Here is a 26,197-nt window from a genome sequence, read left to right as displayed (position 1 = left end):
CAGAGGGAGAAGCAGGCTTCATGCAGGGAGCCCAACGCAGGACTCGATCCCGGGACTCCAGGATCACACCCTGGGTTGAAGGCAGGTGCTAAACCATTGAGCCACCTAGGGATCCCCTGATGTATTTTTAAAAGCTATCTCTCCTGGGGCTCGTGGGTGGCTCAGTGGTTGAACATCTGCCCTTGGCTCAGGTCATGATCCCAGGGTCCTAGGATCGAGTCCCACATTAGGGTCCCCTGCAGGGAGGCTGCTTCTCCCTCTGCCTATGTCTCTGCCTCTCTCTGGGCCTCTCATGAATAAATAAGTAAATAAAATCTTAACAAAAAAATCATAAGAAGGAGCTATCCCTCCTGTTGTCCTGCTCTGAATTTGTACTAGAGCTCTCACTTGGGCTTTTGTTCCATTCTAAGAGCCTGGTCTTTACCCTCACTTTACATAACAATCCATGGTTCTCTGTATGGGGTATTACTTTGCTCCAGGAAACTGCCTGGGAGCCCGGGCCCTGTGGCTTTGCCTTCTTATCAGCAGCAATCCTTTAGAGGCTGGAGCTCAATCCTTGATCATGGCCTGTCTGGAATGTCTACTGGTCTATCCATGTAGGACCTCCTCAAATGTCAGCTGCTTTACTTATATCCTATGTTTTACGGTCATTCTCTTGAGACAAAGGGTCTTACCTGGCTAATTAGACTTCTGGGACTGATATATGGAATTGGCTCTGAAACTCTGAGGAAAGGTCCTGCCCTGTGGGCAGGTCTAGCTTGTACCCCAGGTAGCTGCTCACACCCAGCCCTGTTCCCCTGGTAAGAGAGAAAAACATGCTTCACTGCTGAAAGGTGTTTGTACACTTTGGAGGCAGAGAAGGTACCACATCAGCCTCTTAACTGTGCAAACAAGAGTTTCTCCATCCTTCAGGGTAATAGTGAAACTAGGGTTTCCGTTTTAACCAAGGAAATTCACTGGTCAATTCTGACCAAAAAATGGTCTTAATTAGCTGGTTTTGTTTTTATAGGAATCCATTCCTTTTAATGAGTAACTTAATTTTAAGATTCAGAGGATATAAGAAAAATTCACTTGGAACACTAAATTAACCACTTAGAAAAAGCACAGAGGTTCTCATATGAAAAGGAGAACTAAAGATGCCTGGGTGGCTCAGTGGTTGAGCATCTGCCTTCAGCTCAGGTCATGATCTTAGGATCCTGGAGTAGAGTCCCATATCAGGATCCCCAGAGGGAGCCTGCTTCTCCCTCTTCCTATGTCTCTGCTTCTCTGTGTCTTTCATGAATAAATAAATAAAATCTTAAAAAAAAGAAAAAGAAAGAAAGAAAAGGAGAAATGTATCTTCCTGAACTAAGGAAACTTTACCCAAAATGCCAATCCAATTGTGGAAAAACAGTACATAAGATCAGGATAGAACAAGAAGAATGAGGCATACAAATTGCAGCACAGCTGGCTAGCAAGTGAACTTTAACATACAAAAAGTAGATTCAAAAAAACAAAAAAACAAAACAAAACAAAAACAAAAAAACAAAAAAACCAAAACCAAAAAGTAGATTCATCTATTGGTGGCTATAAGTCAGGGGGATCTGAATGATTAACAACATTGGTCTTGATACAATTTCATTTAAGCAGCCCCATTGCATCACCTCAAAGCATTTGGGGTCATTCTAGTAGAATAGTCAAAAAGGGAAACACAGGGTAGCCCCGGTGGCACAGTGGTTTAGAGCCGCCTGCAGCCCAGGGCGTGATCCTGGAGACCCGGGATCGAGTCCCATGTCGTGCTCCCTGCATGGAGCCTGCTTCTCCCTCTGCCTGTGTCTCTGCCTCTCTCTCTCGCTCTGTATCTCTCATGAGTAAATAAAATAAAAATCTTAAAAAAAAAAAAAAGTGAAACACAAACCCCAGATGTTGTGTCCATGTCTCAAATGTTACAGATCTACAGACTGTTAATATACATGGTATGCTGGGAGGCTTGGATGCAATGATCAAGTGCACATAGGAGCCATGAGGTTCAAGTACATATGGCTGAAGCCTGATAATATTACATCTCATGGCTGTGCTATCCGTTAGGTAGCATGAATATATCTAAAATCTCTGACCCTGTCACAAAGAAGTGAAAGAGAAATTTCCTCTCCTTTCACCAGCATGACGCGGAACAAGGAGAGCAAAGAGATTTAAACTATGTACCAACTCAGAGCAGGTTGTGTGGCTGCTGAGATGTGTTGAGGAGTATTAGGAGCAGCACATGGTTCACGCAATCGACAGTTTAGAAATAAAAGTTTTCCCCAAAACTTCTGGAAGTTACAACACTAAAATTGTTTTCTAAAGCTCTAATCTGTAGGTCGTCAAATTTTTCCTCCGTTGTAATTGCTCAACTCTGCCCTTGCAGCACAAAAGCAGCTGTAGGCAATATGCAAATGAATGAGTCAGGCTGTGTTCCAATAAAACTTTATTACAAAACAGGCAGTGGGCGGCATCTGGCCCACTCCTGGAATCGAATGTGTATTGGTCCCTCAAAACAGTGAAGATACTATTGTTACAAAACATGCCCACCTCAGATGTTGAGGTTATGGAACTCAAAGGAAGACGAGAAAGAAAAGGTACTGACTATATAAAAGAAAAAATCTCAATCAAGAGAAAACAAGGAAAAGCAATGAATTTAATGTTACAAGAATAACACCAAATTAGAAGATCAACAGAGTCAAATGAACTGGCTGATGCTGACAATCGCTAAAGAAGTGTCCTTTTTTTGAGATATTTCTTTTCTTTTTTTTAATTATTTATTTATTTATTTATTTATTTATTTATGATAGTCACACAGAGAGAGAGAGAGAGAGGCAGAGACACAGGCAGAGGGAGAAGCAGGCTCCATGCACCGGGAACCCGATGTGGGATTCGATCCCGGGTCTCCGGGATCGCGCCCTGGGCCAAAGGCAGGCGCCAAACCGCTGCGCCACCCAGGGATCCCTTTTTTTTGAGATATTTCTAAGAGGATATATTTCAGAAATGATTTAGAATTAGTCTTGACAGGAAAAAGGCATTAGGATAGATCAGTGGTTCTCAAAAGTGACTGCCTAACAGAACCACTTGGAGAAGATTTTGAATCCTGTTTACGGAGTAAAGTTCCTAGAGTCTCGAGGGGTGAGCCCTGGAATGCTGATTTCTTCTGAGCAGCCTGAACAGTTCTGATGTACTCAGTTCTGCACCATCCAGACCTGCTGAGTTACATGATCAGCCTGTGCTCTGAAGACAAACTTCAACAAAATGGCAGTGAGCAAAGGTCTTCTTTTTTTTTTTTTTTTTTTAAAGTAAGCTCTACACCCAACATGGGGTTTGAACTGACAACCCTGAGATCAAGAGTCGCATGCTCTTCCAACTGAGCCAGCCAAGAGCCTCTCTTCTAATTTTTAAAGCTTTTCCCATACATTATGGATGGCAAATTTGATTTATTTGCCCTCCAAATACCGGAACCTCCAGATCAGAAGACAGGCCATCAAAGTTCACAGCTGTCAAGGTCAAACTCAATTAAGAAGCTTCCATTAGGACACCTGGGTGGCTCAGGGATTGAGCATCTGCCTTTGGCTCAGGGTGTGATTCCTGGTCCTGGGATTGAGTCCTGCATCCGACTCCCTGCAGGGAGCCTTGCTTCTCCCTCTGTCTGTGTCTCTGCCTCTCTCTGTCTCTCATGAATACATAAATAATTTTTTTAAAGATTTTATTTATGTATTCATGAGAGACACACAGAGAAAGGCAGAGACACAGGCAGAGGGAGAAGCAGGCTCCATGCAGGGAACCTGATGTAAGCCTCGATCCCGGGACTCCAGGATCACGCCCTGGGCCAAAGGCAGGCGCTACACTGCTGAGCCCACCCAGGGATTCCCCCCCATAAATAATTTTTTAAGGAGCTTCCATGAAGAAGGTCTTCCCTGCATATGAGTCCATTCTCATTCCTTTCCTCTTAAATTCCTAGCAAAGTTAGAAGCATTCACTGAGAACATCAGACATTGTCTTTTCAACGTGTTTCTCTCTACTTTTCAAAAAAGATTTTAAACATATGAATGGCAGATATCATTTTATATTTCTTATATTATAAACAATATACACTGAGGGGGGCACTTGATGGGATGAGCACTGGGTGTTATTCTATATATTGGCAAATTGAACACCAATAAAACATAAATTTACAAAAAAAATAAACAATATGTAGAACAGGACACTATATGGGTACAAACTTTTTTTGTTAACCGTGGGGGAAAGTATTTTTAGACAAAACTGGACTGGTAGTTAATTTTTTTCAAAAAAAAAAAATACATTTTAAAGTTCCCTCCAAGACTGCCTACATTAAAAAAGGAAAGGTTAGGGGATCCCTGGGTGGCTCAGCAGTTTTAGTGCCTGCCTTCGGTCTGGGGCGTGATCCTGGAGTCCCGGGATCGAGTCCCGCATCGGGTTCCCTGCATGGAGCCTGCTTCTCCCTCTGCCTGTGTCTCTGCCTCTCTCTCTCTCTCTCATGAATAAATAAATAAATAAAATCTTAAAAAAAAAAAAGGAAACGTTAGACTTCTGAAATCTAACCAAAATAGTCTGCTAATTTTCAAAGAAGTTTGAGAAATCTGAGAATCCAATGATTACTGTGCCCAAAAAATAAGTGACCTTTTGATTATTATCAATCACCAAGAGATTGATAGTAGTCTTCTACTACATATGTTCACGATGTTTCTTAACCTCAAACTTCAGGGAATAAAAAAATTATTACTATCACATGTCAATTTCCACATTTCCTGTGCTGATTGTTAACCTCACGAAGATAATATAGTTGAATGCCATTTGGGGTATAATGCTGCACTGTGTAGTAGAAGAAGACATTGCCGCTATTCCTTTGGCAAGCCAGTATATTATGACCAGCCGCACATTCCATACTTCATTACATATTTGGGATGTCTGAGATAAAACAAACACCATTCCAGACCTGGGTATTCATTCTCTGTTATACTTGTCAAAGTTGGATTTATTTTTAGCTTTTCTTTAAAAATTACAAATGTTGGCCCATTTATAAATAATACAAAATGAAAATACAAAACTACAAAAAATTAAACATAAAAGCCCCTTCTTTACTGCCCAGCAGTAACCAATGTTAATGGTTTCGTGTCTCTATTTCAAGACTTTAACCACACACATAAAAACATTCACATATACACATAATTTTTTAAGCAAAATGCAATTATACTGTACATATTATTTCTGCTTTTTCTTTTTTCACTGGTGAGCTTATCAGTATGTGTAGATCTGCCTTTTTTTAACATCTTAATCATACTGTTTAGCTATATCATAATTTATTTAAGCATTCCCTGACTTATATGGCCCCCCCCTTTTTTTTTTACCAAGATTACAGTGTACATTTGTGTACACACAAATTTGTGCATATGCCAAAAAACATAGGAAGAGTAACAGAATTTCTGGGTCAAGGGAAGTAAGAATTTTTAATTTTAATAGGTACTGCCAAATTGCTTTTCAAATAGTTTAGCCAATACAACCGTGCTGACAGTGTGCATTTCATTTACTTTCCTACACTCTTGACAAAGCTGGATATTACCAAATCTTTAAACTTGCTTGGGTGAGAAATGAAAAATGCTATCTGGTTTTTTAACTTGCATTTCCTGATTACCAATGAGATAAAGCCTCTTTTTGTATATTTTTAAAATCATACATTTTCTTCACGTGCGAATATCTCTTCATATCCATGGACAACTTTTCTAAGTTTTAGGTTTCTTTCATATTAACTTTTAGGAGTCTTTATGTTTTGCAGTATACAAGTTTATTTTATATTGTCAAATCTGTTCATTTTTATCATTTATGGCTTCTGATTTTAACTCAGAAAGGCATTTCTTTGCTAGAAAACTATTCCTATATTCTGCTTAAAAAATTTTTTTTTATTAAATTTATTTTTAAGTTTAAACTACTTGGAACTTATTTTTGTCTGTAGCCTGAGATGGAGACTTAACCTTATAATTTGCCAAATACACAGCCTTCAAGTCAGTCCTTAAATGGAATCTAGCAAAGAGAAATCTGGTACACAAACTTTTATACCTCTATTTTGTTTTTTCTTAAGCACAACCTACTATACAAACTCAAAACATATTTTTACTGCCACGACAACACCCAAAGATATGTGTACTTACACAGAATTAAAGTGATTTAAAAGAAAACATTTAATAATATGCAGACTTCCTGACAGTTACACAGACTTACCCATTCCCCTTTAACCTCCACCAGGAAAGCAAAGGTTTGAAAGCAAGGCAAAATATGTTTAATGAATGTTTTATTTTTACAGCACATCTAAACTCTATTCATCTAGTCAAACTGGTGGTTAACTAGCTATTTTGAGAAAAAAATACCATTGTAACAAGACTATGTTTCCAAAAAATAGCAATATTTTCTCATTAAAGTATAGAGATCATCTATAACACTTCCTTACTGTAATATCTGTAACACTTCCTTATCTCATCTCAAGAAGAGAACACTACTTTCCTGTACATTGTGTTGTAACAAAATCCAGTTTCAAAAACACCGGGCTCTTTTTTTGTTTCAGTGTTAAAAAAGACTTTGTAATGAGGCCCTCTGAGGTCACATTGTACTTTCATAGGTTTTAGATTCCTGGTTTGGTATTTTTATATATTTTAAAACAATTCATAGGCTTTACAAGCCATGGTATTTTCAAAGATGAGGCAGGACAAGTAAAACCACTTCAGGCCTTTAGAAAACAGCGTAGGAAAAGTCAGTGGTGAAGAAAGAAGGTGCCTTACAAAACTGTCTGTGTGTACAGAGTGCTGTGCCCACACCAAAGAGAAACCAGCAGTTCTTTCCGTAAAGAATGAGTAAGGCTGGCACCCAGGCATTCACAAACTGTTTGCTGAGTGAAGGCTGGACTGTATTTGAAGAGGGTTTGTATTGTTATGGAGATTCTGACTTCTAAAGAATCTGATATTTGGCCTTGAGTCCCTATTTCAAGCCCATAATAATTTGAGAAAAAAAAAAACAGAAAAAAAGGGGAGAAAGGATTGAGAGCTCTGAATATTGAACATACTGTTCTTTCTATAGATTTTGGCTCATTAAGGATCATATATTCCCCACCCAGGGATCTGATATATATGTGCAAGATGAATGCATGAGTAATAGTATAATGATCTGTGCATTACTCTGTTACTTCCAAGATACCTAATACTGGTACAACAAGCAGGTTTGTCTCACTCATAGTTCTTTTAAAATATGAAACGATGCCCTTCTTTAAACAAACAAAAAATGCCACCAACAATACAAAGTTTGACCACTTCTATGACTGTTAATCCTTATTAACTAGATAGAAGAACTGTTTTCTTTTAGAAAATTATTTAAACCAACCACATTGCTTTATTCTTTCTTAAACTATAGTTTGAGTTACAATTACACAAATATATTTAACTGTTACTATAATTAAAGGAAATGAACCCTGACAAAGCAAAATTCTGAACTCTTTTATCTGCTCATTTATGGGGTAAGAAGGCAGATTAACTGTATGTACTTCATGACTCTTCACACAATTCAAAGATGACACAACTAAAGGGGAAAAATGATTCACTGACCCAAAAATACAAAAGTTATCATTGGCAATTGTGAAAGTGATGATAAAGCATTTTGCATTTAAAACCATCTCTTAAAGATTATTCATAGTATAATAAGTAGCAATCTAAACTCTAAATTACCAGACTCTTACAGATTTAAAAACACACTAAGGCTGTGATTAGCCATTTTCTTTAACATCTCTATCTTAAAGTGATGCTAGGATATATTTCTAAATATCATCTTTCATTCTAATAGAAAAGGAAGATTGAGCCCCTACTTCCGAAACCCTGGATTTCACACTTGGCGCCAATTTCGTGCTGTCAAAATGCAAGAAGACAGATGTTAATCACTGATAGAGATCACACCTTGACCACAGTCTTTCTTACCATTACTATGTCTCCAGGCTGGATCGTGATCTCATCATGACTTCTGGATTCGAAGGGATAGAGCGCTCGGTAATACACCACCTTTACGTTCTCCTGTGCAGAAATTGTAAGTGGGCCTTTTTCTATTTACAAAACAGTGGGGAGAAAGGAACAAAAATCAAGCATTACATGGAACACATATGTATAATAATAAGCCAAACCACTGACCTCTCCCTCTACTGATGACCTTAACAACTGAACTATTTCCATCTATTCCAGGAATTTCTGAAGCACATACTTCATGCCAAAGGAGAGCCAAATCTGATGTCAGCAACTGAAATCTATCAGAAAGTTCACTAGCTGCCGCTCCATGAACAAAGGCCATCCCAATGCTGAAGGCAGTGAGGCTGCCTTAGGTCCCTGGAGAACTCCCTCCTGGCTGAGGCTCCAGCAGCACACATCTGCAAAGCATCAAGACCCCTCTCCCCCACCCAGGGTGCAGAGTACAATGAAGCAGTTAGAATGTGGCCCCCAATCTGAATCAGCCAAAAAGAAAACTCCTTTGGCAGGAAGCAAAGAAGCACAACTTTCCACATTAACAGACTTGGAAATGTCAATGTCTCAGGTCCCTAAAGCAATCGTATAAAATGTTAAGTGCTGATTTCCCCAAAAATGATTATTATTGATAATCCCCAGTGAAGTAAGTCTTCCTCCACATCCCTCATGGGTGGGGAAATGAGTCTCATGACAGACTTTCTAGGAAAATACTTTAGATTTTAAGTAAAAAAGTTTTAAAAATGCATGCAAGCAGAAGACATTCTGATTTCTGATTAACTTAATGGTATCCAATTGCGGCCCCCTGAACTGGTTTACCCTAGAACTGTACATAGTTAGCCACACATCTATTTTCTCTGAAAAGCAGTGAGGGGAAGGTATTATCTTCATGTAGTCTTCAAGTGGATAATGTACAACATTTCCCACTGACCACAGGAAAAAGAAACCCTCATTTTATATGAGGAGGAAACATAAGGAATTTAAACTAATTGCCTAAGATCGAGTCCTGGTGAAATTATTTTCATACCAAAGAAAGCATTAAAACATGTATTTGCCTTGCCAGCCTGGACTGCAGGTATTTGGATGTGGGGCCCAACTCCAAACCCCACTCCCATCCCTGCCTACTGTGAACAGGAAACAAACCCTATGCAACAGTGTGCTTCTTTCTTTTCTTTCTGCATACCAATAAAAAGCACACTGATGACCAAATAAAATCGATATAATTTGCCATGCAGAGGAAAAGACAATCACTTTCTTCAGCTCAGTCATTTTCTGTGAAGCTGTACAGTATTATACAGCCACACAAGAAATCTCAAAAATACATTCAGGTTGCATCTGATGGAAGAGATCATGTTTTCTAGCATTTTCGAGGTCTTTCACTTATCATGATTTAAAGAGGCCAATTACAATCAAAGGTAAAAAAAACAGTCACAGTTTTCAAAAGGTCAAAAACGTGGTTTTATGCAGCATCGGCTAAAGACAGATCAGCGTAGGCAAGGGGAAAAGGAGCCAATTTCCGTGCCTGAAACAGCCCAGTAATTCCCAGAGAAAATTGCAAACTGGAGAAGCAACAGGTTCTTTCCAAATCTGGCATACAGGTTTCTGCATGGGGCTTGGGAAGGACATTCTTGCCACTTTTGTCTGCAAAGGCTCTGGATCCCAGCGTGAGAGGGACCAAAGGCTGGCGTGGTGGTGGAAGATTATACAGGCAGGTCATGAGCTCACAGAATGAGTATCTGCACGACTGAAAAAAGGACACTGGCATTCTCATCCCTCTCTAGGAAAGGAGCCAAGACAGGGCTGCCTAGGTATGGGAATTCCTCAGGACGATCTGGTGGAGAAAACTTATTTGCTACAATGACTTTTGGGCCCTAATACCTGTGGTGGACCAGGGTGCCTGGACAGCTGGCTTGGCTGGCTCTTGATGCTGGTGGAAAAGCCGACTCATCTTGTCTTGCGTGTCCAGTTTGCTTTTTTCCTCACTGTCCTTCTTTTTGACACTCTCTTCCCTTCGGAGTTTTTCTTCATCATGGATCTTCCTTGGCCGCTGATGCTCATCGTCCTGCTGCACATGCTCAATCCACTGCTTGTCCCTCTCCTGAGCTCGTCTGCCAACAAAATGCTTGATTACAGCTAGCAAGCAACGCTGGTTTAACACTGCTACGGGGTCTTTGCACTAAAAAAGCTCCATCTAGTAAATGTGATGCTACATATAGAGGGGATACTGTACTTCAGATGGAGCAATCCGAGTCAATAAAACAAAGGCTCTCAGGGCTCCGATTCTGAGTGAGATGAAATCACAGGACTCAGAAAAACAGAAGATTTCTGATGTATTTTACCAAGTGGTTACAAGAATAACAAAAAGATTTCTCGATGATAAAACTGGTATTTCACTGCAAAATACCCATAACACACAGGAACAAACGAGATAAGAGAGCTCAGCCAAATAAACACACATGTAGCTCCCCAAAGCTGAACGTGAAAGCAACAGATTTGTCTGAACCCTTTAGGTAGCGGCCATCGATATTAGACAATAGTCTCTGTGCATTTCTCTGAATCTGACAACTTTGTGTTTATCAAAATAGTTGATGGAAAAGGACAAGTGCAATTAAATCTAGGCCCTGAAATCTAAGACGACCTCAACCTGAAACCCACAGGACAAGACTGGGGATGATTTTTCTCTTGGTGCATGGCAGTCTATAAAATCAGTAAACATTTTTTTTTTTTTCAGTAAACATTTTAAAGAAACTCACGTGCAAAAGGGATACAATGATAGTAATAACTAGTCCCTCCTCAGACATTAACTCCATTACCCTTCACGCCAGGGGGCCAGGTCCTATTAATGTCCCCATTTTTACATGGGAAAAAAATGAGGCAGAGATATTAAAAGGCTTGTCCAAGGTCACACGACCACACTTGCCTGGGGTTCAATCCCAGGCAGCCCGGCTCTAGGCTCCACACCCTGAACTGCTATCCTGTGACATGGCCAACGCACAGAGGTCATCTCCTGGAATTAGAAAACTGCCAAAGGAATATAATATAAACAAATAAAACTTGTATTTGCCATTTAAAAAATATTATATTTATTTCTATCCTGTATGAATGTGAAAATTTAGCGGTAAAATTCTTAACTTACATCTTTCACATTTTACTTACTTTCAAAACATCTCTTAAGAAAGCACAAAAAAATTTTTTGAAGGAGTCCCCTACCTATGTTGTCATTCATAACAACAATAAAAACACAATAGATTTTGCTTAATATTTGCTACTAATAAAAGTCATCATGTATAGTGTATAACCATGTAATTTCTGAAATTAATTTTGGGGTACTATTCATATGATCATAAGCAGGACATTTACCCTTGTTGTACTATAATATTTTGTGTTGATTTCTTCTCCATAGAAATGTTAATGCTCAATATGAATAACCAAAGCATCTAATCAATTTTGAAGATACAAAAAGGATGGAGTTGGGGTTTTAATCAGCGTATCTAAGAAGTGAATCCTCAAATCATATCCCAAGAAAACCATAAAATAGTCCTCTAAGTTGGTTAGAGACCCTACCCACCTGTCCACTGGTAAACTGTGTGGGTTCACTTATACAGGGATATTTGACAGTACAGTACTGTGAAAGTATGTTCTCTTCCTTATGATTTAAACATTTGCCTTCTCCAGCTTACCTTATTATAACAGCACAGTATATAACACACGTAACATACAAAATATTTGTTAATCGCCTGTTTATGTTATCTGTAGGCTTCCCTTTAATCAACAGTAGGCTATCCGTAGTTAAGTTTTAGGGGAGTCAAAAGTTATATTGAGATTTCCAACTAATTGCGGGGGCGAGGAGTCTGTGCCCCTAACCTCCTTGTCGTTCAAGGGTCAACTGTACTACATACACCCACAACAAAAGGAGCTCAGCCCACTAAAGGCAAGGACTAACCTAAAGTATGTTTCTGCATTTTTTATTCTAATTCCAGTAACCAATTTTTACAATTTATAGTGTAAAACTGAAATATTTGGTCATTTTTGTTCCCTGGAGTCGAAATTAATTGAAATTTAAAAAGCAAATATCCAGTAACAAAATCAGACACACCGAAAGTTAACAAATAAATTGCTCTGACTTACTACAAAGAGTTACAAAACAGCAAACTACAAACACAAATATTCAAACACAAAAAAATGTGTATCCTAAACAGCAGCAAATTTTCTCCTTTTGTGCTCAAGTTCAATTTGCAGTTGAAGAAAAGAAGAAAGAAGTTGGAGTGGCACACTGTAGTCCTACTGGAGGAACCCTGTGTGGCGAGTGCTCAGGAGCTTTGATTTCAAACCCAGCGCTTGGACAGCCACTGTTATGAAAAGGCTGTGAACTGGAAACGTATTTTGGTCATTGGCATGCAAATGAGCAGACCAAGTGTCCTAATTTCCCTGTATAATTCCATTTATCTACTCAGTAGTAGCTTGGGAGAGCTCTGGAAACTAACCAAAAACTTCAGGGGATACTTATTATATATGCAAAGATTTATATATCCACATATTTGTGCTTGCATACACACACACACACCAAAGAGTAAAGGCTCTTTCTGGTCAGTAGGTACTTGCAGAAGCCCAGAAAGAACAATAAACAAAGTTCCTTCCAGATGGGCCTATAATCCACTGGAAAAGACTCACCTTTGGGCTTCTTCTTTTTGTTTTTCTAATTCTATGGTTTTTCGCTCTTGTTCTTTCTGTTTCAGACGTTCGGCCTCTATGGACTTTTGTTTCTGGAGTTGTTGCTTACTATGTATTTCTCTTAGTTCCTATAAACAATCAGGAAACAGTTCATGTAATGACACAGGGTGATAGGCATTTCCACCATTTATCAGTATGCAACATTTTCATAGAGAGGAAGTCTAAGGCATTTAGGAAACTAACATCTCAGATTTTAAACATGTTAACTTGGAAAACTGAAATCACTCTCCATTTTGACATGACTGCACTCTAAGAGCTGTTCCAGATTATATTTTATTTTAGTGAGTCATAAAAACATTACACCATTTTCCATTACATGCTTTAGAAGGAACTTGCTAGCGAAGCTACACTGGTTCAAGACTCGGCAACAGAAATGGACTTAACCAGTTTTAAGGGATGGTGATGATCATCAGTAAAACCTCGAGGTATTTCTGATAAGGAATCAACACCAGCCTCCGCTGGCTTGGAAAATGCACACACCTCTTCACATGCTGCCTCCATTAAAACCTCACCTTCTTATGCTATGCTGCCTTAGAACATCCCTCTGCTTCACAACTTTGTTCCTACCAGATTGTTTTCCTTCAAACCACACCCCTTCCAGAGCATCTTCTCTTGCTAAATCCAAGTGTGAAGCTGTCGACCTCACCAGACTAACCCTTCAGTTGGGTTGAAAATAAATGCGGTAATAGTATGATCACCACCTTGGACCAAACTTCCTCATTTGGTATCAGCCCCCAGGAAAAACAATTTCCTTAGCAAACTACTAAAAATAAAATGCATTTTATGATATTGAAAGTACTCAAGTCAGAAGTTTAAATACCCTAAAATGTGAGGAATAAAGAAATGCCTGTTGAGGGCGAACCCTCGATTCCATGTAGAAACCCAATGGTCGATAACAGATTCAGGTACTGAGACTCCTCTTGCTCGTGTCAACAATAAATCAGATGCATCAGTATCCAATAGAGCCAAGGATGCATTTCATTTTTTTTTTCCCTCTGTGTGCATTTCCAGTTGACTACTTCATCTAAGTAACTAGGGCTAGTCCCCTGAGGTGGTAGCCCGGGTCTTTTTGGTGAGACATGAGAACTAAGTAAGGTCTGCCCCATCTTCTTCATCCTGTTCACTGGTTAAGTCCAAATGGGTAGGTTTCCTCCTGCTTTAAATTCCTACCTTTAGATTCATTCAGAGATTGAACAAAGGTAAAGCATTGTCTATAGAAGATCAGTGTTTTGTTTTTTTTAAGATTTATTTACTTATTTATTCATGACTGAGAGAGAGGCAGAGACACAAGCAGAGGGAGAAACAGGCTCCATACAAGGATCCTGATGTGGGACTCGATCCAGGGACTCTGGGATCACACCCTGAGCCAAAGGCAGATGCTCAACCACTGAGCCACCCAGGTACCCAGAAGATCAGTGTTAAAATGCACTTATTCCTAGAGAAAAGCCCAATGGGTTAGGCTAACCTTTTCCTGCTAGCTAGACTGTCCTCAGGATAAAGAAAGAACGCATGGACAAATGTTTTATAAACCAGAAGTGACTGAGAGGTGCTAAAAGGGATCAGTGAGACACAAGAGAAAGTTTTTGGAGACCAGGAGGTTATGGGGAGATGGTACTGAGGGGGGTGCTGGGGGAACACCTAGAGGGAAGTAGGCACTGTTAAAACTGGGAAGAAAGGAAGAGATTTCAGTAGGGAGCCCAGCAGATGAGACTGGGAATATCTAGGAAGGATGCAGGAGAAAGAAGCAACTCTGTAATGCACAAACTGGTGGACTATTCCCTACGGCAGCAGCCCTGACAACATGACTTAGATTTGGTATCTTAGAGACAAATGGAAAAAACGGGCCACTTCCTATTAGAGTAATCTGTACTCTTGGCTCAAGTTAGTATCTCCATGTGAAAAGGAAAACTGCAGTGGAGTGTAAATCAATCTCTAAAGTCCTATGAGAGGGACTCAAAAGTTGGATCCTGCACAGACAGCAATGGCCCAACTCCATTGTTAGTCCAATGGCTGAGTAAAAAGGGACTGAAGCATTTACATTTTTTATTTTAAAACTTCATCTTCAATTGCAGAAAATTCTTAAATGGGTTCAAGAGAATAATTTATAGCAATAGACAAGAATCAAAGGGTACGGAACCAGGAAGGAAGAAACCTGGATTCTAGTCTCAGGTTCCTGACACAGGCCAACAGCTGAATCCGAGCAGATGACTGTTAGGTTTTCTTCTTGCTTTAAGATCTGTTATATTCTCAGACACTGCTGACCACATAAAAAATCAGTTCTTATTTATTTCAGTGTCTTTTATTAAGGGCTTTATTCTTCTCACAGGAATAAACCAAAAAGGGTAACTAGTAAGCAAAATAACTGAGCTGAAATTAAATACAAAGAAGTATGAAATGGCAGGGGAAAAGTAACATTTTAGTTTGATATTCAGGAGCCTGGTTATACATTACAATAGAAAAGCTATTACTTTATATGGGAAAAATGTATTTCTAGGCAGAGTGATATTCAAAATATTTAACAACAGGTACAACATAAACACTGCCAGTTAGAATGACTGCTGCCCATGATGCACCAATGCACCCATGAAAAACGGTTTTTTGTTTTACCAAAGAATTACAATGCACATTTCCATTCTATACTGGGTTCTAGTGATTGAATGTTAACTTACAGACCGATAATTACCAGATACAAAGTCAAGACAGATAGGAGTAAAGCTAGTAATGTTTTGGGAGGCCCAATAAAATAAAAGGCAATAGGAAGTGAATTTAAAGAATCTATAGAGGGGTGCCTGGGTGGCTCAGTCAGTTAAGCTTCTGGGTTTGGCTTGGGTCATGATCCCAGGGTCCTGGCTCCCTGTTCAGTAGGGTGGGGCTGGGGCGGGGGGGGGGGGGGGGGGGTTGTGTGGAGTCTGCCTCTCTCTCTTCTCTCTCTCTCAAATAAAATCTTTATAAAAATAAAGAATCCAGAGAAAAAATCATGCTAATAAGACAGTTTTAAAAAACAATTTTTTAAAAAAATTTATCAAACCTACATGAAGGAAGATATTTTAAAATTCTAAAAACACATTTATTTTTGAGTACAGTAGCATGAGAGGGCAGGCTAAACCCATCACTGAACTGTATAAATAAGTTGCAGCTTCAAGTGCCTCCAAGGAACTGGAACTTGCAGGAGCAATAAAATAACAGATGTCAAACAAGGTAACGGAAAGCCCTGGCATCTCATGATCTAAATTTGTGGACTGCAAAGTGTTTCTACCATTTCCTTCATCCAATCCAAACACTTTTGAGTACACAATTGTAAGAAAATCAAGATGCTACAAATAGGCAAACATTCCAGGTCTTCCTCTCTCATCTGGGACTTGGGAATTTAAGATGGCATGAACCAAGATAGAGCAGAAAATTCATGATTCCTAAGCCTGATAACTTTTTCTTGAAAGTTGAACTTCTAGATAGGCAATCTATAGAATGAAGGAATGTGTACTAAAGATGAGTCAACGACTTGTCTTTCCAAGCATGACGAGAGCCCTGTAGAGAGCAGAGTATCTTTCTATAGGGGGCAGGCAGCTGAACTGCTCAGTCATTCCTTTTCAGTGTTGTTTAAGAAACTCAAGTGCAATCATGGCTATTTAAAAGTACCCTTTTAATTGCTTCAGGGAAAAATTTCTAAGGAGACAAGGAAAGCTGATGTCATTAAATTATTTTTTTTTTTGGGAAATGACAGAACCATTGGGAGAAGTAGCTATGTAAAGCTTCACGACATGAGTTGGTGGCCAACCTCATCCAAGTGACCTTGCATGCTCTATTCCTGTCACAGTCCTTTCTTTATCATAACTAAGATAAAAATAGAACAAAAAAGAAATTACTGACAACCAAAATTCATTATCTCACTTGTGGCTCTTACTAAAATTATTTTTTTCTATAATCAATAACCCTGTAGTCACATTTTTGTAGGCTTAATATTTATCTAGCAATAAGTTACTGAATATACAACTTTGTTGATTTTTCTTCTGTGAGTTCTACTCAATGATCTGAGATGTTTTACCTAGGTATAGTGCACGGTAATTTGATATTATCTCCTAATAGAGCATAAATACCTTTCTTAATAAAGAAGAAATAATTAAACATGCATTGAAGAAGTTTTAGCTTTGTGTTACAAATATATAAGAAAAAGAGAACTATAGAATGTGTAGTGTATATAAATTAAAATGATACCAATAATATGTCACCAATAGTATCTATAGAATTCTAAAGATATCTATAGAATATAAATAATAGTATATAATATACATAATATATTATGTATGCAAACATATATAGTACATAATATCTACATAATATATTATATATACACCTATATATACTATATAATAATATCTATAGAATTTTAGGATGTAACAAAGTTTCCTCACCAGGGGCTAGCAATAAGTTTTGGATCTGGAAACACTATGAGATAGTATGCAAACTGACCTATATGGGCATTTGTCTAGCAAAGAAGGCTCAGAGTTTTTATTGGATTCTGAAAAGGGTCTTTGATCAAACACAGGTCTTTGATCAAACACAGGTCTTTGATCAAACACAGAAGATAACTGGCAAATAAAGATTGTGCCATGTATTAGCAAAGATAAATGAAAATAAGCTTGTTTTTAACATTCTTCCTTCAGCTCAGGGGGAAACATCCCTTATTTCCCCTAAAGAATTAAGATATTTGTACTATAAAACATCTTTGGACATCCTATGGCAAACAGCCAAAGCATTTCAAAAGCAATATGCTGAACGAATTGAATACTCCAGAAGATTCAACTTTTTTTGCCCTGAGAAACATGGCTCACTTTCAAATTTACTAATGACAGTTGTTCTATTGCTATGCAAGGGGCACAGAATCACTTGACTTAAAAACTGTGACTCTTTCTCCTTTATTTGGACTTAAGGACACTCAAAAATAGATGTATTATGTAAAGTGATAGTAACTGAAATACAGAGACATATCCAGCTGAACTGGGATTCCTTTTCATAAACAAACATTACTTTACATAAATGCTTCTGAAGAAACAAAAAATTAACTAGCAATAGGGACCTTGGAAAGGCTAGTAGTTAATGGAAATTTACTGCTAATTCAGTCATTTAATTTTTTTGAAGGATCAGGGCTTCTCGCTTTTGCCTCAGGCTATCTCTTGGAAATGTGAGACAAAACAAATACACCCTAATTACTTAAAATTCATGAACTCAACATTTTAAATCAAAATAAAGCTGTTTAGGATACATTTCTTAGGTTTATAATAATCTTCATTCTATTAATATGAAATGGACCTAGGCAATTGATCTAGATGCCAGTATCAAAAATTTCAAGTGTTTGTTTTGTCTCAACCTAATACCTACAGAAAGTCAAAAGCAGAAGTGCTTATATAAATATGTCACTTTATTTCTCACCCAGGGGTATTATGTAGCACACAATATCAGAATTTTTAAAAAGCCTTTTGAGTCTTAAGATACAGTTTTAAAATATCCCAATTAAATGGATGTGAAACAAAGCCATTAAAGAATGCCAATCAACAAGCCCAGTGAGGACAGAGGAACTTGTACCTACATGAAAAATCCTGAAAAGTATTTCAAAACATTGAAACTGTACCCAAATCAAAGTAAACTGATATTCTATTCATCACAAAATTATAAAATGTATTCACTCTTAATGAGTTATAATGGGTGGAATACAAAAAATATATATATTGATTGAGTTATTTAAATTCTGAGGAGGGGTATATTAAGGGGTATATTAATGTTTAAAAACACATTTAAATATTATTCTAAATCTGAAGTCATTATTCAACCAAATAGGAATTCCAGTTGCCTATGGCACAATTGGCAGTCCATCTAACATAAGTGCTACAGGAGAGCCAACGAGGAACGTATTGGGGCGTGTGTGTGTGTGTGTGTGTATGTGTGTGAACTGGTGAGGAGACAGGTGGACAGAGAGGGGAGAAGAGCTTGAAAATCCTGTCCTCTCTGTAGGAAGAGCTATTTAAGAAATTCACCCACACCTCCCAAGAGGCTCTGGTATTTACCCTGCTGTTACCAAGAAGAGAAAACAGACTCCATTTTGTCCTGAAAATCCGAGTTTCCCCAAAATGTCTCAGCTTTATTTTATAAATCAAGATCTCATTAATTTAAATGCAGGTTATTCTAAAGGATAAAATGGTCAAAGGCTCCGGCTAAACAAGAGAATAAAAAAAGAAAATGTTTTTTCAAAAGATTGAATTCTGCCTTTTTCCCTTTCCCAAATCACCTTTGGTTAAATATATGTTTTTAAACCTCAAAAGAAAAGCCCACACTCTAAAAAATGCTTCAACCAACCAACCAAGCCTATGGGTGCGGCCTAGAGTCTGGTATATACAACACCTGTTAATTATTTTGAGTCTTGGGCATGTTCAAATTCTTTTTCTTTCTTTCTTTTTTTTTTTTTTTTTAAAGATTTTTTTATTTATTCATGAGAGACACAGAGAAAGAGGCAGAGACTAGGCAGAGGGAGAAATCAGGCTCCCCGAGGAACTTGATCCCAGGACCCTGGATCACACCCTGAGTCAAAGGCAGATGATGCTCAAACCGCTGAGCCACCCAGACGTCCCTAATTATTTTACTATATTCAAGGAATCTACATAAAGTTCCCACAATCACAAGTACACTGAATGAGAGTTTTATTACTTCTGTGCTGAGCAGGTCTTTTGAAAAGGATCACATAGGTAAAAGGAAAATTTAATCATGAACAAAATCAGGGAGCGAACCATGAAACAGCCAAACATTATTCTACTAATATGAGAAAGAACTGCTGTTATTTTATTTGAGTTTACACTGATTTCTCTTGCTGTCTCTGTATCTCCTCTTTCTGGATTTCCCTCATTGTTTCCCCTCACATGCCTTTTTTTCCTGACTTCTCATTCTGTTCTGCAGCTCATTCTCCAGCTCTTTTCTTTATTCCCCTGGTTGCTAAACATTTTGCTTTTCACTGCCTTCATAATGAATGAGCCTGCCATGAAAGCAAGTATTTGAAACCAAGAGCATAAAAGCCTTAGTTTAGCCAAAAGCCTTATTTACTCTAACTGGCATTCTCATTTCAACATCAATTCAGTTCTTAGGAGCAATTTTTAAGACAGGTATCATACAGGCAGAATTTATATCTCTAACAGCCTCTTGTGTCTAATGTAAGAAGCCTGATTTCCCAAGAATATTTAAAAAATACAATTCTGAATTCTCAATTAGTCCGAACCCCTCAATTTTGCTAAGAAATAAAATACTCTCCACTTTCAGAATAGTATTACTGACTATAATACTGTCTCCCATTGGATGGAAATATGCACAAAGACCCAAATCATGGCTGAGTTTTGTCTTTCAACATTTTGCAGCCAAGTGGCAAATTCAATGATCTAAAGGACTTGCTAGAAAGATAAGACTACAGTATACACAGTACCTTACCCAGCTGGTCGTTCAGAGCTTTCACCACCACACAATTTGTCAAGAGCAAAGATTCACTCATACTCCATGATTTACAATAACTATTCATTGACTTTGACAAAGAATGCTTACCCCTTCGTGGTAAGCTCTCTCTTAGACACTGAGCACTCATCCATGTGGGGGAACTATAACACAGAGCTGGAGAAGGTTCATCATTCTTAATCTGAGAAGGATGTGCATTGCCTGAGTATGACATGGAGACCTTTAGAAAAGACTCTAAGTGGATGACGCAGCCCAGGAGAACTGCCTGGCAATGCAACACTGCCTCCTCCATTGCCACTGACTAGAAGGAAGAAATGCTCCAATGAAACACCATTCACATTAGGACTTGTCCAGTACACAATGACTAGACAGGAACTATCAAGGACTCAAGCTTTTCAACATAAAATACAACCAACGTCTAGCCTCTCTGAATGTTGGATTCTCTCATTTGGCACACACCTGAAGCCTTGAAAACTATTAAGCTATACATCATGTTGCTGTTCTGTATCACAGTTAAGATGGAAAGATATGGAGTATTAGGCTGTCAGTGCCAAAGAAAACTGGTACAGTAACTATTAACATTGCCGAAGGCAAGAAGTCTTCTATTTGAAAAGTCTCTATCAGTAATGTTATTTGACACTTGCTAGAACCATAATTTTATATCTATAGGTAAAGTACTATATGTAAGAAAAACAATGATCGGAATGTCTCTATATGCCCTTTAGGCACATACCTTCTTCAAAAAATGTTAAAAGTTCTTGATTTTCATGTAAAATGAAGTAAAAAGGAAAAGTCACAGAAAATAATGTTAAATTGATGTTTCTAGAAAATGAATATGAGAGGACTACTGATTTCTTAGTACGAGAAAATATCTGCATACAGAATACATTTGAAAAGCAGAGAAGTCTGGTAAACAAATGTGATTCACTGAATTAAAACTGCTTTAAGAAGTACTAATTCTCGTTAGCAATAATTACAGAAAAAATCAATTATTCATGGCTAAATCACTGGTCAAATACTTCTTTTGATCATGAAAAAGCTGAAATTCACTGTTCACATAAAAGGCAGCATAAATATAAAAGCGGCTAACCAGGGCATTTCTAGCACAAGAGAGTCAGTATCTCAGTGTGCTACAATTTCTAACCCCCACTTACTGCCCCCAAGCCCTTTCCTACCGCCTTAGCAAAGCAAAGTATATTTGCTGCATTGAGATTCCTCTGCTGCTTTTCTCAAGTAATTCTTGGCTTACAGTGATAAATTTGAAAGATAGTTATGTCCAGGGATTATTTTGGGAATATATAAATATTACATCTATTAGGTAAATATCTATTAAAATACCTGGAAAAAGCATTGTGTGAAAGGAAAGAATGAGACCTCAATTTCTATGAGATCAGATAAACTCCAGAGACCTTACTTACATCTTATATCCCTGAATCTGGAGCTGTTTAAAACACGACTGTGATTGTAAATATGCTTTATGTTCTCAAAATGTTGCTATCTTTATGAAACATACACCTGTTAACTGACTGCAAAAGTAATTATTTTTTCCTCTTTAATTAATGACTGGAGAATTTCCATCATTGGTTAACAGGTCTTGTGTCAGGAAGCAGAATGTAATTCTTCCTGAAGTGAAGAAAAAGGAGAGACTCCTAAAAGAAGAATGAATCTGAACAAGCCACGTGTTAGAAAGGACTAAATCAGATGGTACGTCTTTAAAAAAAAAAAAAAAAAAGGAAAAAATGGTAAGATGTACCTACTCTCTAAACTCTTCTACGTTCAAGAAAATAAATACATTTAAGCCATTCTGATCACAGTCTTATACTCCAGAAACTGAGCTAAAGCAGGGTGCTAGGATTCCTTATGGGACCTTCTAAGTAAGGGACTAGACATGACTTTGACTTTGCATCAAAGGAAGTGAGTAACTTATTGCAAGTAGTTGTGTATCAAAGCTTCCAATAGAGACTGGTTTTTTTGTTAAATGGAATCCTCATTTGTGGAGCTAGCCATTGAATACAGGTTTAATTTCCTGGTCAACTAATTTTAAAATTCTGCATGCCATAGGGTACTTCTCCAGTGTTATCCTACTAGCTGATAATGAGTGAATTATACTCTTTCTCTAGGGGAACAATCTACATGAATATAAAACAAAACTGCTAAGTCCTTTTTCTTCTATATTCTCCAGCTGGTTTCCTTCTGGGAGGGGGAGATTTTGGATATAGCGAGTTCACACCATCAGATAAGACGTGTGAAATGACTGGACAATCGCCAAGGTTTCACTCCCAGCAAGGCAGAAGTAATTTTTGCATCATTAGTGTGAATGCTGTAAAGGCACTGTTGTACCAAGAGAGGCACTGAAGAAACCCCAGGGGTCAGAATGCTGGCTCTCCTGGTCTATGTCATCATACAAGAATTATAGTTACTAATGAACATGTGCTCTAAATTCAGGGGAGAAATGCTCCCTATTTTCCAACACAACCACACCAAAGAAAAGTAGGCAGGAGACACTCAAGAGACGAAATCTTAAATCTGCCTCTAGAGTTGTCTCGATCAAATTATAAATCTTTTGATGCTTCAATTTAACCGTTTCTGTTTTGGTTTCACTAGGTAAGAGAGGAATATTAGAAATAATAACTATAAGGCAATACAATGTATTTGTTAAGGCCTCCAAATCGGTTGTTTATACAATAAAGCTCTACTGCCTTGTAATTCTTTACTCTCTACATTAAATTTAAAGTTAATAATGGAAAACCAAAATAAAAATGAAGACAGAAAGCCAGGTTCTTATTTACAAATAAGCGTATTTGGGAAAAGGAATAAAGTAAAAGGAAGGGCTGACGTGTCACTAACACTCAAGGCAGCATCGGTCAATGACACACAGTAAGAGGGACTCACGCCACCTCCCTGCAGGGTGTTCTGTTTGGCAATGGCAACAGCACTCCAATAGGCCAAAACAATCCATAAATAGGCCAGACACTTGGGAAAAATCACCCACTGCAGTGTCATCCTCTAATATATGAACTTTGTTTTCGGGAGTTAAATTGCAAGAAAAAGGAATCTTCAGATTAAGGCAGAAATCTGGATGACTGTCTGGGTTCAGAAGAGACCCAAATATTTTAACACTGTGTGCTCCAAGAGACTCTTTTTTTTTTTTCCCCAAGAGACTCTTAAAATGCACTGTTAATCATATTCTTTTTGCTTGAAAGAGTGATAAGTCACAGTGAGAGTTAAAGTGAGCTCTTTTATTGTGTTTATTGTAGAGACAGAGAACTCACAGCGCTACTTCCAGTACTTCTCATATAATCATATATGTACAAATATGGGATGTACATATAATACCCCCCACACACACGCTGTATAAGAATGAAAGCAAAGAAAAACACTAAGTTAGCTCCAATAATATGTCCCCTAGGAGCACTTGCCTGGCATTGTATAACTGAGAAAAGTTCATTACCTATCACTCTAAGAAAAAAAAAAAGCAAAAATACCTCAAACTCAGATGTCTGAACAGTTTGGCCTCGAATCTCAATTCAAATGCCAACTAAAAATCATGAATGTGGTTTCTAATTTTTTCCTATTTTTAATATTAAAGGAGTTTTCCTTTTTCCAGTGCCAAAAGCAAAATTAGCTAGAGTTAAGTATACAGGATTTTTGAGATGGAAAAAGAAAATGAGTATTTAAAGAAAAGTATGAAGTCCATTTCTTATAAGAACATAATTGATTAACAACTCCAATATTCACTTAAATCTACAGTACATGCTCATAGTAGGAAATTAACTGCTTACGCTCTGGCTTTTTTGTAAGAGCTAACGGTCTTACGATGATAAAGTTGTGAAGTTAAATCAAAGGCACCAAACCCAAAGGAGGCTATCATAAGCACTTTTACATTCCCTAAGAGCTTTGGCATGTTCCTGAATTTTACCATGTATATGTGACAAAACCATACACCACTTTTGCCACAGAGACACAAGCAATTAATGCATTAAACTATACAATTTTAAAATATGAGGTAATAAAATAAAGATGTGCATTTGAGGAAAATCTTGAAGATAAGAAGTGGCTGAAATATTCTTAGTTTTAAAAAAGAAAAAATCCTTTTTTGGTAGTCTTCGAAGAACAAACGGCCTAGCTTTTGGACTTCAACTTGATTAGTTATCAACAGATGAAAGGATGGAGATGTATAAAAATGTGATTCGGGTTAAAGACAGACGTCGTGTGGGGGGCCGCTCACTCAGCTTTAATTTACAGATACCAAACTCATCCTTAGATGTTAAAGAGAAAAATGCAATATAGATTGTATAATATTCATCTGTAGTATTAAGGCTTGTAAGAAGGCTGACAAACCAGCATCATAAATTTTTCTCCCTGGAATTAAGTATCAACTAATCATCTGGCCAGTTGGAAAAGTTACAAGGGTAGGACATATATGTAGGGACACACAGAACAGTTACCTTCAGCTGATTATTGAAAATATCAATCTCCTGTAGTTTTGATCTGGTTTCTTTCTCAACTTCATCCAGTTGATCGCGTAGCTGCTGCCGAGCTAGTTCTTTTGCTTCTAACGCTCTTTTGAGTGTAAGCAGTGAATCTCCTATTTTAGAAAAACATTGCAAGATAAGAGAGGCAAACGGGCAGTGAAGAAAAATGTAATCTTCTCATTTCACCGAAGGAAATTCTTGCCAGTAGAAAAGGAAAAGACCAACTTTAAAAAGAAAACACGTACTGTGCAAACTGTTCTGTTGAACTTGTTTTAATTGGTCATTGAGTATCTGCTTTTCTGGAATAAGTCTTCCAAGCATTTGCTGGGCTTCCTAGGAGAGAGGAAGGAAAACAACAATGAACTGACAGGGAAAACGAGCATGTCTACGTTCCACATCCGGGCAAACGTAAGTCAGTATTCTCGTCCCTCAAAGACGCATCTGATCTCACCCCAAATCCTATATAGAAACTGCATTTAATCACCAGTCAGGGCAGCTCTTGCTTTCTTGCCAAGCAATTAACTATTTGCCAAATGCTTTTCACTGAAATAAAGTTAAGACAGTTATAGCTCTCTTGAGGTTTTGTAAATTTTTGTTGACTTACTGCCTATTTATAAAGCTTTAGAAATGTACTTTAAGTACAATTCAGCAGAGAAAATGAAAAGCAATGATCTCTCCTTTGCACTGGGATCAAATGTAAATGCAGTGACTCTGTTAGTGGAAAATGACTCCATAGTTTGAATAGGAACTACTCTGAACTTTGTAACCTGAATTACAATTCTCAACACTGAATTAGGTTTACCATATGCCTAAAGATAGAAATCAAGAAGAGATTTCTAACAATAGGATCTTGGCTGCCATATATGTTTTTCTACCACCAAGGATGGATGTACAATTTTAAACAGGTATACAAAAGTCCTGAACCAACTATTTCTTAACTGATATAAGAAGAAAACTAACCTGCACACTGTAAAAGGCTATTTGGAGTTTTCATGGATGACCTCTCAAAGCACTATTTGCTTACAAGTTTACCTGATATTATCCTATATAGTTTCTATTTCTATACGTTTCAGTAAAATGACAACCTTTCCAGCACAAAGTAACAAATATATGACTTTCATTTTTAACTTGGTTTAAAAAAAAATCTCATTAAGGAGGTCACTTGTGATGAGCATTGGGTATGTTATATGTAAGTGATGAATCACTAAATCTTACATCTGAAACTAATAAGCATTGTATGTTAACAAAGTGGAATTTCAATAAAAACTTGAAAAAAACTCTATGCATTGATTTTTGGTTTGAGAAAATAAAAATGCCTTAGTTGACAAAACAGAATATACAGTTCAGATGGTTTTCCCAAGAAGGCCCAGACAACTGAGCTTCTCCTATTCTCCTCCCTAAATTAAGGAAAGGCCCCTTACCCAATTCCAAAGTTTCTTTCTTGAACCAAGACAATGACACATCCAGAAAAAGCCTAGTCCATATACTGAGACT

General features: G+C 37.8%; 1 protein-coding gene across 4 annotated transcripts in view; it reads right to left on the bottom strand.

The window, feature by feature from the left end:
* ITSN1 (intersectin 1) overlaps nucleotides 1-26,197 on the bottom strand; it is a 216,349-nt gene that overhangs the window by 76,662 nt on the left and 113,490 nt on the right. For all 4 annotated transcript variants that reach the window (XR_005382307.1, XM_038581402.1, XM_038581401.1 and 1 more), the window contains exons 15-19: nucleotides 24,949-25,036; nucleotides 24,677-24,816; nucleotides 12,684-12,811; nucleotides 9,891-10,120; nucleotides 7,980-8,101 (exon numbers count right to left, since the gene is read on the bottom strand). Coding sequence is in view for 3 of the 4 variants with exons in the window: in XM_038581402.1 (XP_038437330.1) it covers nucleotides 7,980-8,101; nucleotides 9,891-10,120; nucleotides 12,684-12,811; nucleotides 24,677-24,816; nucleotides 24,949-25,036 (708 nt within the window). In the remaining variant the exon portion in view is untranslated. The remainder of the gene's footprint in view (nucleotides 1-7,979; nucleotides 8,102-9,890; nucleotides 10,121-12,683; nucleotides 12,812-24,676; nucleotides 24,817-24,948; nucleotides 25,037-26,197) is intronic.

Source organism: Canis lupus, chromosome 31, assembly GCF_011100685.1.
Source record: "Canis lupus familiaris isolate Mischka breed German Shepherd chromosome 31, alternate assembly UU_Cfam_GSD_1.0, whole genome shotgun sequence".
Classification (NCBI taxonomy): Eukaryota; Metazoa; Chordata; class Mammalia; order Carnivora; family Canidae; genus Canis; species Canis lupus.
This window is presented reverse-complemented; position numbering and strand designations above follow the sequence as displayed.